Source organism: Oryza glaberrima, chromosome 7 (assembly GCF_000147395.1).
Source record: "Oryza glaberrima chromosome 7, OglaRS2, whole genome shotgun sequence".
Classification (NCBI taxonomy): Eukaryota; Viridiplantae; Streptophyta; class Magnoliopsida; order Poales; family Poaceae; genus Oryza; species Oryza glaberrima.
The window spans coordinates 16087185-16101125 of NC_068332.1; the positions used below are offsets into that span (position 1 = coordinate 16087185).

Below are 13941 nucleotides of genomic sequence, written 5' to 3' on the forward strand. Positions count from 1 at the left end.
ATATATAATTTAGAGCCAGTAGTTGGCTATACTATTAAACTTGCTCTTATTAACATCTTACCTAGATTTTCGTTTGAAATATATCCTTGTTTATTATTATATTCCTTGTGACTAGCTACAAGCTTAAAGCTAACTATAGTATTTAATGAACTATGTTTAAGTCTCACAACATATAAATCTAGTTATAAGGTATTGTTACATTTCATATGTTCACATTATGGATGCCTAGTATTGTGGGATAAAAATTAAACTCTTTAGAGGCAACCATTGTGAGATGAAGTATATATTTGTTAGTTTAGTTCTACGACGTTTACATCTTTTTTTCTTTTATTTGCTTTTTCTTGGTGATAAAATGGCCTAACACGCAATGGGTGACAAGTTACAACCTACAAGTGGCAAGGAGACGAACCATGCCAGAAAAACAATGCAAATCAACAACACCCAAGCTAGGGAGAAAAACTACTGGATTTTTCACATTTTGATCCTTTTAGAAAACTTATCCTACAAATAAACCCCTAAAAAAACTTATTCTAGAAATGATCGTTTTCGCGGCGCCAATGACATGACGGTGCCAATCCCCCTAGCCCTCCGATGAAAGTTAAGTCACAAATGTGAAGGGAGGCGGTGCCCAACGTCATTGGCGCCGAGGACCAAATTGTAATTTTTTTGAAAAGGACCTATTTGTAAATAAAATATTTACAAATAAGTCCTTAGTGCCAATGACACTCATCGAGGACCTATTTGTAATATTTTTATTTATAAATGGGTCCCTTTTTTTTATTACAAATAGGTTCTTTTTTAAATTTTTTTACAAATTGGTTGGCGCCATCCTCCTTCACATTAGTGACTTAGCTTTCACTCAAGGGCGGAGGGGACGGCTCCAACGTCATTGGCGCCGTCATGTTGGACCCGTGAAAAGGATCATTTCTAGAATAAGTTTTTTTAGAGATCTATTTGTAGGATAAGTTTTTCAAAAGGTGAAAAATCCAGGAAAAACTATGCCAGGACGCCATCTGTACTGGTCAAGCTATATAGATTTTCACCCTAGCCATGCAAACTCGGTCGAATAGTTTCGGATATTTTCAAATTCGAAAATTGTATTTGAAAGTGTTGACAGTATAAAACAAACATTACAAGTTTCGAAGATGTGAAATAAAATAAATGCTATACATGCAGTAAAAGGTCTTGTGACTAGAAAATGAATAATCACATTTACATGTGGGTCTCTTAGTGAACGGCCAAGAAAATCGATTTTCATATACGGTTATGAGACCACCAATGAAATTGAAGATATAAATTTTAGAGATGTTGACCTAAAATAACAAGCGATATCTCTTCCTTGATTAAGGAAACTCAATTTGAGAGGTTTTTATGTACCGGCAAATATTCGTTACCATATTCACTCCGTATTTGTATTCGATAGTATTCAATTTTATTTTCATATCCGGGTGTTTGATTCCGATTCCGATTAAAAAAATATGAAAACGAATATAATAAAACTTGTTTCCGTCCGTTTCCGATATGTTTTCATCCTGCTTGACCACCCAAGGACGCCACATGCATAAGCATCGCCTAGATCCAACACCAACACTTGCAAGGCTGCCCTGCCCTAGTGTTCCGTCCCGTGCCCCTAGGTCAAGAAACCAAGAAGAAAGATTTGAGGATAAAACTCAATGCATTGATGAGATCGGCTCAATGGAGCATATAAATGGATTCTTATCAGGTGCAGTCACAGTAGCGACTGCAACTTTGGCAGTACCCAATCATCCAGCCATCCAGCACACGAGGGATGGCTCAGATTTAACCGTGTCATGTATCATTTTAGCTATTTGAACAAGCATAAAACAGCTTCAGTTCAGATTTTGCCTGCAATTTCTCTCCCTTTGATCTGAATTTTCTTGAACTTTAAGACAACCCAAATATTGTTAAAGAAAAGTAGACACATACTTCATTTCATTATATTGAACTTCATAATATCTTGCACGCATAATTGACAAAATGAGCTAGAGTTTAAGCCCTTGTTTAGTTCCCAAAATATTTTTTCCAAAAACGTCACATCGAATCTTTGGAAACATGTATGACGTATTAAATATAGATAAATAAAAAAAGTAATTGCACAGTTTGCATAGAAATTGCGAGACGAATCTTTTGAGCTTATCTTTGATCTTATTTTTCTATTATAATATATAAAATAAATAAATATATATTTACTTTTATTATGGTGCTTTGAAAGACAAATCTATATATGTTGTCCTTTAAACTAAATATTTTTAAAATTATTGATGGTCAAAGTTATAAAAGTTTAGCCTCAACCTTATCTAAAACGTCAAATAATATAGAACCGGATGGAGTACATGATAGCTATAAGTGCTACAGTAACCCATATGTGCTAATCACGGATTAATTAGGCTTCATAAATTCGTCTCACGGTTTCCAGGTGAGTTATGAAATTAGTTTTTTCATTCATGTCCGAAAATCCCTTCCGACATATGGTCAAACGTCCGATGTGACACTCAAAAATTTTCTTTGCGTGAACTAAACACACCCTAACTATTTTCGCTTAAATTGGGTGTCACGCATCTACTGACACAAAAGCTTTCAAAATCAACTAGCTATGCTACTGCTAGATTAACCCAGTTACAAAAATTTTCATGATCCAAAAGTAGATCATCATCTGCTTCCAAAATCAGCACGATGCCTTCTAAGTTCTATTGACCTCTTCAAATGAACTTTTAAGATAAGATGACATCTTCAACATTAATAGAACCCTAGGGAAAAAAAGATAATATCCAAATTAATTGCGTATGATGTGCAGCAGTAGGAGGTAAAGTATGTTTCCCATGGTAGAATTGGCGTCAATTCTTACTTCCCTCTCAGACTTTTCCCTCCAAAACACATCTGCTCGAGTCAGAGAGTAGTTGAATAGCTGGGGGAAATTAAGCAACGAATCTAGATCATCCCTTGTGTGCTGGATGGTTGGATGATAGATACTGCTAAAGTTGCAGTGCACCTGATCCGAATCCCATATAAATATACACAATAGACATAAAAAAGATAAGAATACCCTTACTGTCCTTCACAGTCTCGGGATCACCGTCTTGATGTGAAATTGAGAGTGTGGGAAGAAGAGAGGGTAAGGGAAGGCGAGATGGACCTATTGCCGCCAGTTGGCAAATGGCAGCAACCGCAAGTTACATTTGTATTGTGAGCACCTGCCACAGAATCTGAAGTCTGAACTCGATCTACGTAGGGAGAAATAAAATAAACAAATTAAAGTCAGTTATAAATAGTACCAACACCTTCTCTAGATCACACAATAAATCAAACTTCTAGACTTTGAATCACTCAGAAAGCTTACGGCAGTTTTTAATAGAATCTTGCTATACGTATGACCGAGCCATTCGACTCCTGTCCGACTATGTCGTATGAACCAATCACTGAGCTTGTTTCTTGTCATCTGGACCCAAACAAGTAGTATTTATGCCTATATATACACTAGCCGGATATAAGTTATAGTATGAGTTGGACCGACGCAGATTTAGTGACATTCCCGCGTGACATTCTCGGTGACAGGAGTCCCACACGTCAGTGACTCAATGTCACGGGAATGTCACCGAAGCAATGTCACCGAATCCCAATCCGAGTTGGACGCATAGCAATTTCGTTTTTAATACCCCCAGTGAAATTTGCTGTCTAGAGACTCGTCCAAAATTTTCTACTAATACCATTTTTTTTCAGCAACTTGTCCGTAGAACCAACAATTGGCCAAATGGCCATAGATGAGATCACCTAGGCGCCTACAAGGAAACGACGGGTCAGGTTGGACGAGAGCGCAGTGCCGTGAGTGAGACGCCCGCCGTGCGAGCGGACAAACATGGCGGCGGCAGCGGCGGCGGCGCACGTGCTCGTCTTCCCGGCGCCCGGGCAGGGCCACATCAACTGCATGATGCACTTCGCCACCGGCCTCGTCGGCGCCGGCCTTCACGTCACCTTCCTCCACACCGACCACAGCCTCCGCCGCCTCGGTGGCGCCGCGGCCGCCGGCGGCGCCGACTCGCCGCGGCTCCGGTTCATGTCCATCCCCGACGGACTCCCCGACGACCACCCGCGCGCCGTCGGCGACATCGTGGAGCTCCTCGAGTCGCTGCGGACCAACGGCAGCGTCCCGTACCGCTCCTTGCTCGCTTCGCTCGTACGCGCAGGGGACGACGGCGCCTCCTCCGGCGGCTTCCCTCCGGTGACCTGCGTCGTCGCCGACGGCAGCATGCCGTTCGCCGCCGACGTCGCCGAGGAGATCGGCGTCCCGTCGCTGGTCTTCCGCACGGCCAGCGCGTGCAGCGTACTGGCCTACTTGTCAGTCGACAGGCTGTTCGAGCTCGGTGAGGTCCCGTTCCCGGCCGACGGCGACCTCGACGAGCCGGTGCGCGGCGTTCCGGGCATGGAGAGCTTCCTGCGCCGGCGAGATCTTCCTGGCAATTTCCGGAACTGCACCGAGAACCAGAACGACCCCATCGTGCAGATGCTCATCGAGGTCACCGCGCACAGCCGCGGGGCGCGGGCGGTCGTGCTCAACACGGCCGCGTCCATGGAGGGGCCAGCGCTCGCGCACGTCGCGCCGCGCATGCGCGACGTCTTCGCCATCGGCCCTCTCCACGCCATGTTCCCGGTGCCGGCGGCCGCGGGCAGCCTGTGGCGCGCGGACGACGGCTGCGTGGCGTGGCTCGACGGGCAGCCGGACCGATCAGTCGTGTACGTGAGCCTAGGCAGCTTCGCCGTCATCTCGCTGGAGCAGTTCACGGAGTTCCTCCACGGGCTCGTCGCCGCCGGCTACCCATTCCTCTGGGTGCTCCGGCCGGACATGGTCGGGGCGAGTCAGAGCGCCGGCGCCCTCCGCGAAGCCGTCGCGGCGGCAGAGAAGAACAACAAGGCGCGCGTCGTGGGGTGGGCGCCGCAGCGGGACGTGCTGCGCCACCGCGCCGTGGGGTGCTTCCTGACGCACGCCGGGTGGAACTCGACGCTGGAGGCCGCCGGCGAGGGCGTGCCGACGGTGTGCTGGCCGTTCTTCGCCGACCAGCAGATCAACAGCCGGTTCGTCGGCGCCGTGTGGGGGACGGGGCTGGACATGAAGGACGTGTGCGACGCCGCCGTCGTGGAGAGGATGGTGAGGGAGGCGATGGAGTCCGGCGAGATCAGGGCGTCGGCGCAGGCGCTGGCGCGCGAGGTGAGGCAGGACGTCGCCGATGGCGGCTCATCGGCGGCGGAGTTCGAGCGGCTCGTCGGGTTCATCAAGGAGCTCAGCAATCAGCATGATGGACAGTTCATACAAGCTTAACTCGAGCTATTCAATCTCCGAGTGATGATATTTTAAAGAAAAACACTTTCCCAACTATAGTATTGTTGTTGTGGCACTGACATGCCACCGTGTGCAGTCAATTGGTCATAGTTCCCCTTTTCTCTAACAAAATTTACAAATTCAATTCTTTCATTGTTTGCGTTTCACCTCAATTTTCCTTTTGTCCCATTTTCATCCCTCACTTGTTGTATCGTCGATAATGGGCCAACTCGACTCGTTTGAGCTCACAATCGTCTTAGCAAGAAAGACCAGGAAAAAACAAGTTGTTCGTGTTATACTTTGCGAATTATGAACTGATGAGAATGTAAATCATTTCCAACTGTCTTCAACGGGTGCTAGGCTTCTAAAAAAAATTATGAATATACTTATTTTTTAATAATTTATATTTATATACCTGCACGGGAAGAATTTTCATAAATATACCCGTCCCACGGGGTAAGGACGAGAGACTAAATGTTAGTTGCAGCAAAAAACACGGGACCGACGATCACACGGGATGGTCGCGCGGTACTGCGGAATTGTCGCGCGACACCGCGGCAGTCCCCCGGCTCAAAAACGCGCCACCGTGGTGGCCAACGGTAGTGCACGGCACCAAGACGGTCCCGTGGCTCAAAAACGTGACACCAACGCGGTCCCGCAATTCCATTGCACGGAACCAGCTCTGTGAACAGTAGCAAAAGTCGGTGTCTCAATTGTGCTAAACAATGTCAAACAGCATTATATATGCCCACCCTACGCATGCCACGGCCGGTGCCGCGCGACCATCCCGCGAGACCGTTGGTTCCGCGATTTTGCGTTGCGGCATACATTCGGTCTCGTGTTTTCACCCTGTGGGATAGATATATTTATGCAAAGTCTTACCGTGCAGGTATATACGTAAAGTTATTAAAAATAATAAGTATATTCGCAATTCTTTTTCCTAGGCTGCTAGCTACCCTTCATCCTTCATCCCTGCAACTGCCTATCCGCTTGTCGTCGTGCCGAGTTCCTGGATTAACCGGTTTAACCCTATATATGATTAATGGCAAATAAAGAAGGGTTAATTGGATCCATGCCATTACAATTGTGTCAAATTAGAGAAATTCCATTACAAATCGCCTATTTCGAAGCATGCCATCCGTATTGATGTGAATCTTGATCCATGCCATAATTTGGTCGTCTCCCGTGTTTGGAATCGGATACGTATATCCATATGGACAGAAATGCCCCTTTCAGACACGCTCTAAATCTGGTCTATTTCAGCTCGACCCGTTGGCTTGCTCACTCCATTCCCAGTCGAAACCCTAGCCCCATCCATTCCCCACTCCATTCCTCCCTATTCGCGCTCCAGATCTGGCTGGCGGCGGCATTTGTGGCGGCGGTGGAGGCGAGGATTCAAGCGGGAAAGATGCGCCGCTAGTAGGCCTTGCCGGAGGAAGTGTGATGGCGACAACCACCCCCCCGCGGACCCCTGGGCGAGATGGCGAGGAGATGGATGTAGGCAAATCCAATCCAACAATCTGTTCGAGGCCGTGAGTATCCCTAACCCTAAATCAATTGAAAGCTGTAATGTTGGGAGGCAAAGCATCTTTTTTCTGCATCATGCATCTTTGGCTTGCATTATTCTTCATGTGTGGTGATTTGTTTGGTAGGAACTGGTTTTCGGTAGACGTTAGGGTTCAAGGCTATGTGACAATAGATGCTGCTGGTAGGAAAATTTACACAAAAGGGTCAACTCATCAATGGGTTGTGGAATTAGATAGCTTTAACATTGAGTTTGTGTTGAGTAGCCTAAGTGTTGAGTTAACTTGGGGCCCAAATCAGTCTCCTGCCATATGGTATTTTCATAAGTTAATTGGTGAGGATGTGAGACTGTTGGAGGATGGCCAGATTCCAGAGTTGTTTGAAATGTATGCAGAAGAGAGCCACTTTGAGCTTATTGTATCCATCCTGGATGCTGCAAAGGGTGTGCCATTTGCTATAAATGCTTTAAATCCTATATGTGTGGTGCCTCCTGAAATCCCTGCTGAAATCCATCCTGAAATCCCTCCTCAATTCCCTGCTGACATCCCTCATGAAATCCCTGCTGACATCCCTGCTAATACTGTTGGAGGTTCTGACCATCCTACAATAGAGGAAGCAGAAGTTAGAGAGGTAGATATCTTTGACAATGAAGAGGAGTATATTGGTGTTGATGATGAGCACATATATGTTCCTGCATCTAAACAGCAAGGTCAACCTGGATCTGAACCTCAGGGGGCTGCAACTACTGCTCAGAGTGGAGAGAATGGTGCTAGTGCTAGTGCTATGGCAGCTCCTGAGGCACAGATTACAGATCATGATCCTCAGATTTATAACATCATTCATGACCCTGAGAATCCAAACATTGTCAAAGATGCTTTGTTCCCTGACATGATAGCTCTCAGAAAAGCTGTAAGGCATTATGCCATCGTGAAAGGTTTTGAATTTGCTAAAGGTTCGGTGAAGCCAGATCCTACAAGATTTATTGCAAACTGTGCAGCTGATGGTTGCCCTTGGCATATACATGCATCTCTGATTGAGGATAAGAAGACTGCAAAGGTGAATTCTTCACAAATTTCCTTTGTTTTCTTGTTCAGATGATGTTTACTTATGTGTTGCACTACTTGTCATGCAGATTAAGGTTCTTCCATTTGAGCACACTTGTTCTTCTACAAAGCTACATGAAGGGAAGATGGCTACTCAAGGCTGGTGTGCAGACAGGCTACATGATTGGCTCAAGACCAATCCTGGCAAGGGACCAACTGATTGTAGGAAGAAGCTTGAAGAAAAATACGAGATCAAGCTGAAATACTCCAAAGCATGGTCTGGTATGAAGAAGGCAATTGACCAAATCCATGGTACATATGAAGAAAGCTTCCAGCTTCTTTTCAACTGGAAGGCTGCACTGCAGAACAAGTCACCAGGTACAATTGTAGAGATTGAGTTGCAGAAAGTAGGCAAGAAGATGTGCTTTAAGAGAATTTTTGTTGCATTGAAACCTTGCATAGATGGATTTTTGGCTGGATGTAGACCTTACAGAGGTGTAGATGCAACTAGATTAACTGGTAAATACACTGGACAGCTAGCTTCAGCCACTGCTGTAGATGGACATAACTGGTTGTATTATGTAGCATATGCTGTGTTTGACTCAGAAACAGATGATAATTGGCTTTGGTTTATGCAACAACTAAATAAGGCCATAGGAGACACAGAGGGTTTAGTTATTTCTAGAGATGCATGTAAGGGTTTAGACAAAGCATGTAAGGCTTTCAAGAAGGTAGAGCATACAGAATGCATGAGGCATCTCTATGCTAATTTCATGAAGAAGTACCAAGGGCCAGTGTTCACTGATCATCTGTATCCAGCTGCTAGATGCTATACTGAGGATAAGTTTCAGTGGCATTTGAAACATATATGGGATGTCAGGCCTGATGCAATAGAGTTCCTAGAGAAACACCACTCAAAGATTTGGTATAGATGTGGATTTTCAGAACTTAGGAAGTGTGATTACCTGACAAATAATGTTTCAGAGAGTTTCAACAACCAGATCAAGGGCTTAAAAGGTTTGCTCTTACATGAGTTGGTTGATTCCATCAGAGAAATGATCATGGAGAAATTTGCACTTAGAAGAGATTGTGCCAGCAAGATGGATGATGGAATCCTGCCAAGTGTCATGAAGGAGCTGAACATTGCAACTAGTAATTTGAAGGTGGTTAAGGTGGCTAGAAGTAACCATGGGTTTGCTGAAGTCACAATGGTTGAGAGTGATAACAGCACCCAGAGGCACATTGTGGACTTGGACAACCAAAATTGTTCTTGTAGGGTATGGCAGGTCACTGGAAAATCTTGCAAGCATGCATTGGCTTGGATATGCAGCAACAGGGGCAAGATTCAGGACTTTGTGCATCCATATTACAGTGTCCAGTACTTTAGAGCAGCTTATGCAGGGAGGATTCAACCCATGACTGATAGGTCACAATGGCCTTCAGTTGATCTTGAGTTCAAAGTGCATCCTCCAAGACTGAGAAGAGGAGCTGGCAGGCCTAGAGTGCAAAGGATAAGGGGCTGTCTTGAGCCTGGGAGAAAGAAGTGAAATGCAAGAGATGCAACCAGTTTGGGCACTTTGAGAAAACATGCAAACTAGCTGAACCACTATGTGAAGATGACATGGCTACTGAAGAAATACCCAAGAAAAGGTATGTACTGAACCCTTCCATTTTGATCTCTGATTTGATCCATGACTTCAGTACTTTTAACTATTGTTGAATCATGTTTCTTCTTTTCACTTGCAGGAGGAGGCCATCTAATGTGAATGCTGAAGCTAGCTCATCAGCACCAAATAAGAAGAAACATGAAACTCCAAAGAAGAAGCGAACACCACAAAAGAGGAGAGTTCTTGCTTCTTCCAGTGCTCCACCAAGAACTGCTCCTAGAAGGCTATCAGATTGGTTTGAAGGGTCTCAACCAACCAACCCAGCTTGATGTTCACCTAGCTGATTACTGGGATTTCTTTTGTAATATATGATGTCCCAAGAACTGCTGGTATTTGTGATGTGAATGCCTGTGTAAGTTAGCATCACAGAAGTGGGTTCCCTTTTGTAATATATTATGTGATGTAATGCCTAAGACACACCTATGTTGTGATGACTGGCAGACCTGTTTATTTTGTGATGTAGTACTGAAATGGCACTAAGACCTGCTTATTATGTATTCTGAGTTTGGCTGCAATGATGAATGTGAAGTTGGCTGCAATGATGAATGAATTTGCTCCATATATGTGACATTCTCAGATTTGTGTCGATTTGCTTGAAATACCAGATATGTAATGAATGAAATTTCTCCTTACATGTGCCATTAGATAAATTTGTGTTGTTCCATATATGACCTTATATTCATGAACTTGCTCGACATATGTGATTTGTGTTGGTCTGCTGGAAATTAGATAAATTTGTGTTTCTCTACTGGAAAACCCAGAAAATACCAGCAAATTTGTTGTTCTATTGCTAACATTCTCACATTGCCAAGTTTTGATAGTTTTTAGTTGAACTGAAATTTGGACATGAAAATCATGTCTGCTCACATATGCTGCTGAAAATCATGTATGAAAATCATGTCTCATAAGTCCCATTTTATCAGCTTTGCTCATATTTGCTAAAAATCTACAACTACAAATGCACGGGCCAATTACAAATGCACAATTACTCACATTTGCTCAAACTAAAACTAGGATTCATTACACCAGTCATTTACAATTACATATTGCACATTCACAGTAATTAACTACCCAAGATAGTTCTTCCCTACAACTACTGACACACAAAGTTAACAGATAAACATTAGCATATACAGAACCCATTGGAGCATGGCCTTCTCTAATTCCATATTGTGCTTCATCTCTGCAACCTCCCTCTTTGACTGATTCAACTCATCTCTATAGAGCTGCAATTGCGCCTCTTTTGCTTCCAAGATACTACACAACTCGATGTTGCGACCCTGCACATCTAACAACTGCCACCGCAACTCGTCACACGTCTCCCGTAGGCTATCAAACTCGCTGGCGTGGCAGTATGCCACCATCTCCTCGACATACTCCCTGAGGAGATCCTCCCAGATCCATAAATAGCATCGTGCACCCTGCTGCATGAAAGGGAAGGAAAGGGGATTGGGAAAGAAATCAAAGAAATGCAACTCAAAATTTGTAATGGCCAAAGATTCACCTCTCTGCCGCATTGCAGCCATCGCCGGCCAGGATTTCTGACAGTCGTCGATGTGCCTGAAGCTGCCGGCCACCCGCAAGCACACTTCAGCTCGGGGATGTCGCACGCTGCTGCCCGGGACCGCTCCTCTCTACACCTGCTCGACCGAGAAAGGGTTCTCGATTGGGCGTCCATCGCAGTCACTCCCGCGGTTGCCCAGAGATGCCGAGGGACTCACCGTCGCCGCCGCCGCCACCGCTGGCTAGGGTTTATGCCGCCGTCGATAGAATGGTTTGGGTACAGCGGAGGAGTGGTTTCTCGTGGTCGAGCCCAACCAAGTCGCCGATGTAACCATGTATGCAGGGGCATTTGCGACCATACGGAACTACACACCGGTCAAAATGAGTCAAAGCGAGCCTACGTCGTACGGCATGGCATGGAGACTATTCTGTGCGTATATGGATGGCACGCTTCGAAATAGGCGATTTGTAATGGCATTTCTCTAATTTGACACAATTGTAATGGCATGGATCCAATTAACCCAATAAAGAACCGCTTTCAACCCTGTTCAATTAAACTCAACTTCAACAAACGTTTTCCAGCCTTATTATTTGATTTCAATATAAGTTACCCCCTTGACAACTTTTAATCTATTTGGTTTTATCTAAAACGAGAAAAAAGGATGACCCCTAAAATGAAACATGTTTCTTCTATAATACTCTCTCCATTTCATCCGTTTTATATTATAAGTTGTTTTGATTTTTTTAAACATATTTAAGTTGTCAAGTTTATAAAAAAATTAGCAACATCTCTAACGTCAAATTAGTTATATTAAATCCAACATTGAATATATGTTGATAATATATTTATTTTTTGTTGTAAATACTATTGTGTTTCTTTGGGTGAAATACTATTGTGTTTTTACTATAAACTTAATCAAACTTAAAAAAATAATTAAAAAAAGTCGAAGTGACTTACGTTATGGCACACATAGAGTAATTGTCGATGCGCACCGGTGCAGCAAATAGGTTGGTGACCTTGTGGGATCTTGGTGCCCCTCCTAGGTTGGCGGTGGATCTGTTCGACCGAGCGGCTGCGCTTCCGGTGTACTCGTGTTTCCACTCTGGGCTTGGCTCAATCTCAGGTGCAGCGAAGTACAGTGCGCGGCACACTGTTTAACAGTTTAAAAAGCGTGAGTGCGGAAAATGAGAGAGGGAAGTTGGGAAGAGGCTCTTCCGAGCACAGCCTTAGCTAGCTGGTGATGGAGCAGACGCGACGGTGGCCGGGGCTCGTGAGCTAGGTCGCCGGGCGGGTGCGCGCGACGCGAGGGCGAGCAGGTAAAACGCAAAAGGCTGTAGGCTTGGGCCGCTCGGTTTGGTGGGCTGGCGGGAAATTGGGGGAAAGACGACCTGACCTGCTTGGTCAGTTGGGCAGGCTGGCTCTGGTGGCTGGGCCATAATGGCTTGGTTGCCGAGCTGGTATCTCCGTATCTGGTGGATGGGCCAACGGCGGCGTGGTGGAGGAGCTGGTCGGGACCGTGTGACGACGATGAGGATGACCTGGAGCCGCTAGCGGCGCTGTGGAGGGGCCGTCGGTAGCACGGCGGAGGAGGTGGTGGGATGGGGGGATGCGGGAGGGGCGGTGGAGTTGAGTTTGCAAGTGGGCAATGCGCGTGGCGGGTGGGTGAAGGAGTAGATGTCGGTGGTGAGGAGTAGTAGGAATCGGCTCAGTGGGGGGATCTAGAGTGGAGTGCGCGGCGGGGGACAATGGCGGTGGTTGCGGGTGGCGGCGACAAGTGGGCGGAGGTAGGGCCAGCCCTGGGCCTAGGTCGGTTGTGCGACCGCCTAGGGTTAAGGCTGGCAGGGCGTGATCACCACCCCTTCCCCCCTCCCCCTGTGGGCAGCCTAGCCCAGTGAGCAAGCGCAGCCTAGGAAGGAGGGAGGCGCGGTTGCGTTGCTAGGCCAGGAGTGAGGGCGCTGCCAGGCCGCGACGCGCGTCTCCTCCGCTTTGTTTCTCCTTTTTTTCGTGAGTCTTGCGCGACTCCTGACTGCACAACCTAACCACGACACGACACGTCTACTCCTCTCTGATATTCCCTCCGCGCAGAGCAGACCGCGGAGGCACAAGCACTTCGCCGCCTCACCAAGTTGTCAGGCGGCGGGCGCCTGGCTGGCTGGCTGCCGGCACGTCGGGCCGGCCTCTAATCGCTGACGCCTCACGCCTCTTCCCATCTCCACTCTCCATTCTCTTTTAGCCCTAAGTCCTAGGAAAACTAAGGTGTTTTTTGTTCTTGTGTTATTTCTTCGATTTTTCTAAGAAATTTAGGTTAGCAACTTATTACTTATGGACTTAGGATTTTCTTGCTTTGCATCATTGCATGATTTTCCCACTCCAAAAGTTAGATTATTTAGGCTATAATTTTTATGGTTATTGTTGTATAATTTACTTTGCAATTTTACTATTTCTGGTGTTACAATGTTAAATTTTTTTTTCGGGTGCTCAGAACGGCTTGGCTATGTGCAGCATTGAGAAGAATATCTTAGAGAGCATTGATCTCCAAACTTTCATTAATGATTTCGCTTCGAGAAATGCGCGAAGAAACTCTTTTTATAAGGGATATAGGATATCTGTGGTCTCCTATTAAGCTATTCATATTACTTTGTTTCTATGGTGTTATTTTTGTTGTCAATTATACCATCGATATTATTTATCGAGAATAAATTGCTATATCAAACTGCTTGATTTATTGTTTACCATGTTAGAAATATTTATTTGTGTCACTATATGGTATATGCGTTTTATAGAACTCCTTATGGGCCTATAGTGTCAAGTTCGCCTAGGGCCTCCCAAATCTCCGGACCGGCCCTAGGCGGAGGAGTCATTTACGGAGGA

General features: G+C 45.6%; 1 protein-coding gene across 1 annotated transcript; it reads left to right on the forward strand.

Moving 5' to 3' along the window:
• Window positions 1-3537: 3537 nt before the first annotated feature.
• Window positions 3538-5672, forward strand: LOC127778747 (myricetin 3-O-rhamnoside 1,2-glucosyltransferase UGT709G2-like). The gene has a single exon (XM_052305366.1). The coding sequence runs from the start codon at window positions 3875-3877 to the stop codon at window positions 5330-5332; it is 1458 nt and encodes a 485-aa protein (XP_052161326.1). The 5' UTR covers window positions 3538-3874; the 3' UTR covers window positions 5333-5672.
• The last annotated feature ends 8269 nt before the right edge of the window (window positions 5673-13941 follow it).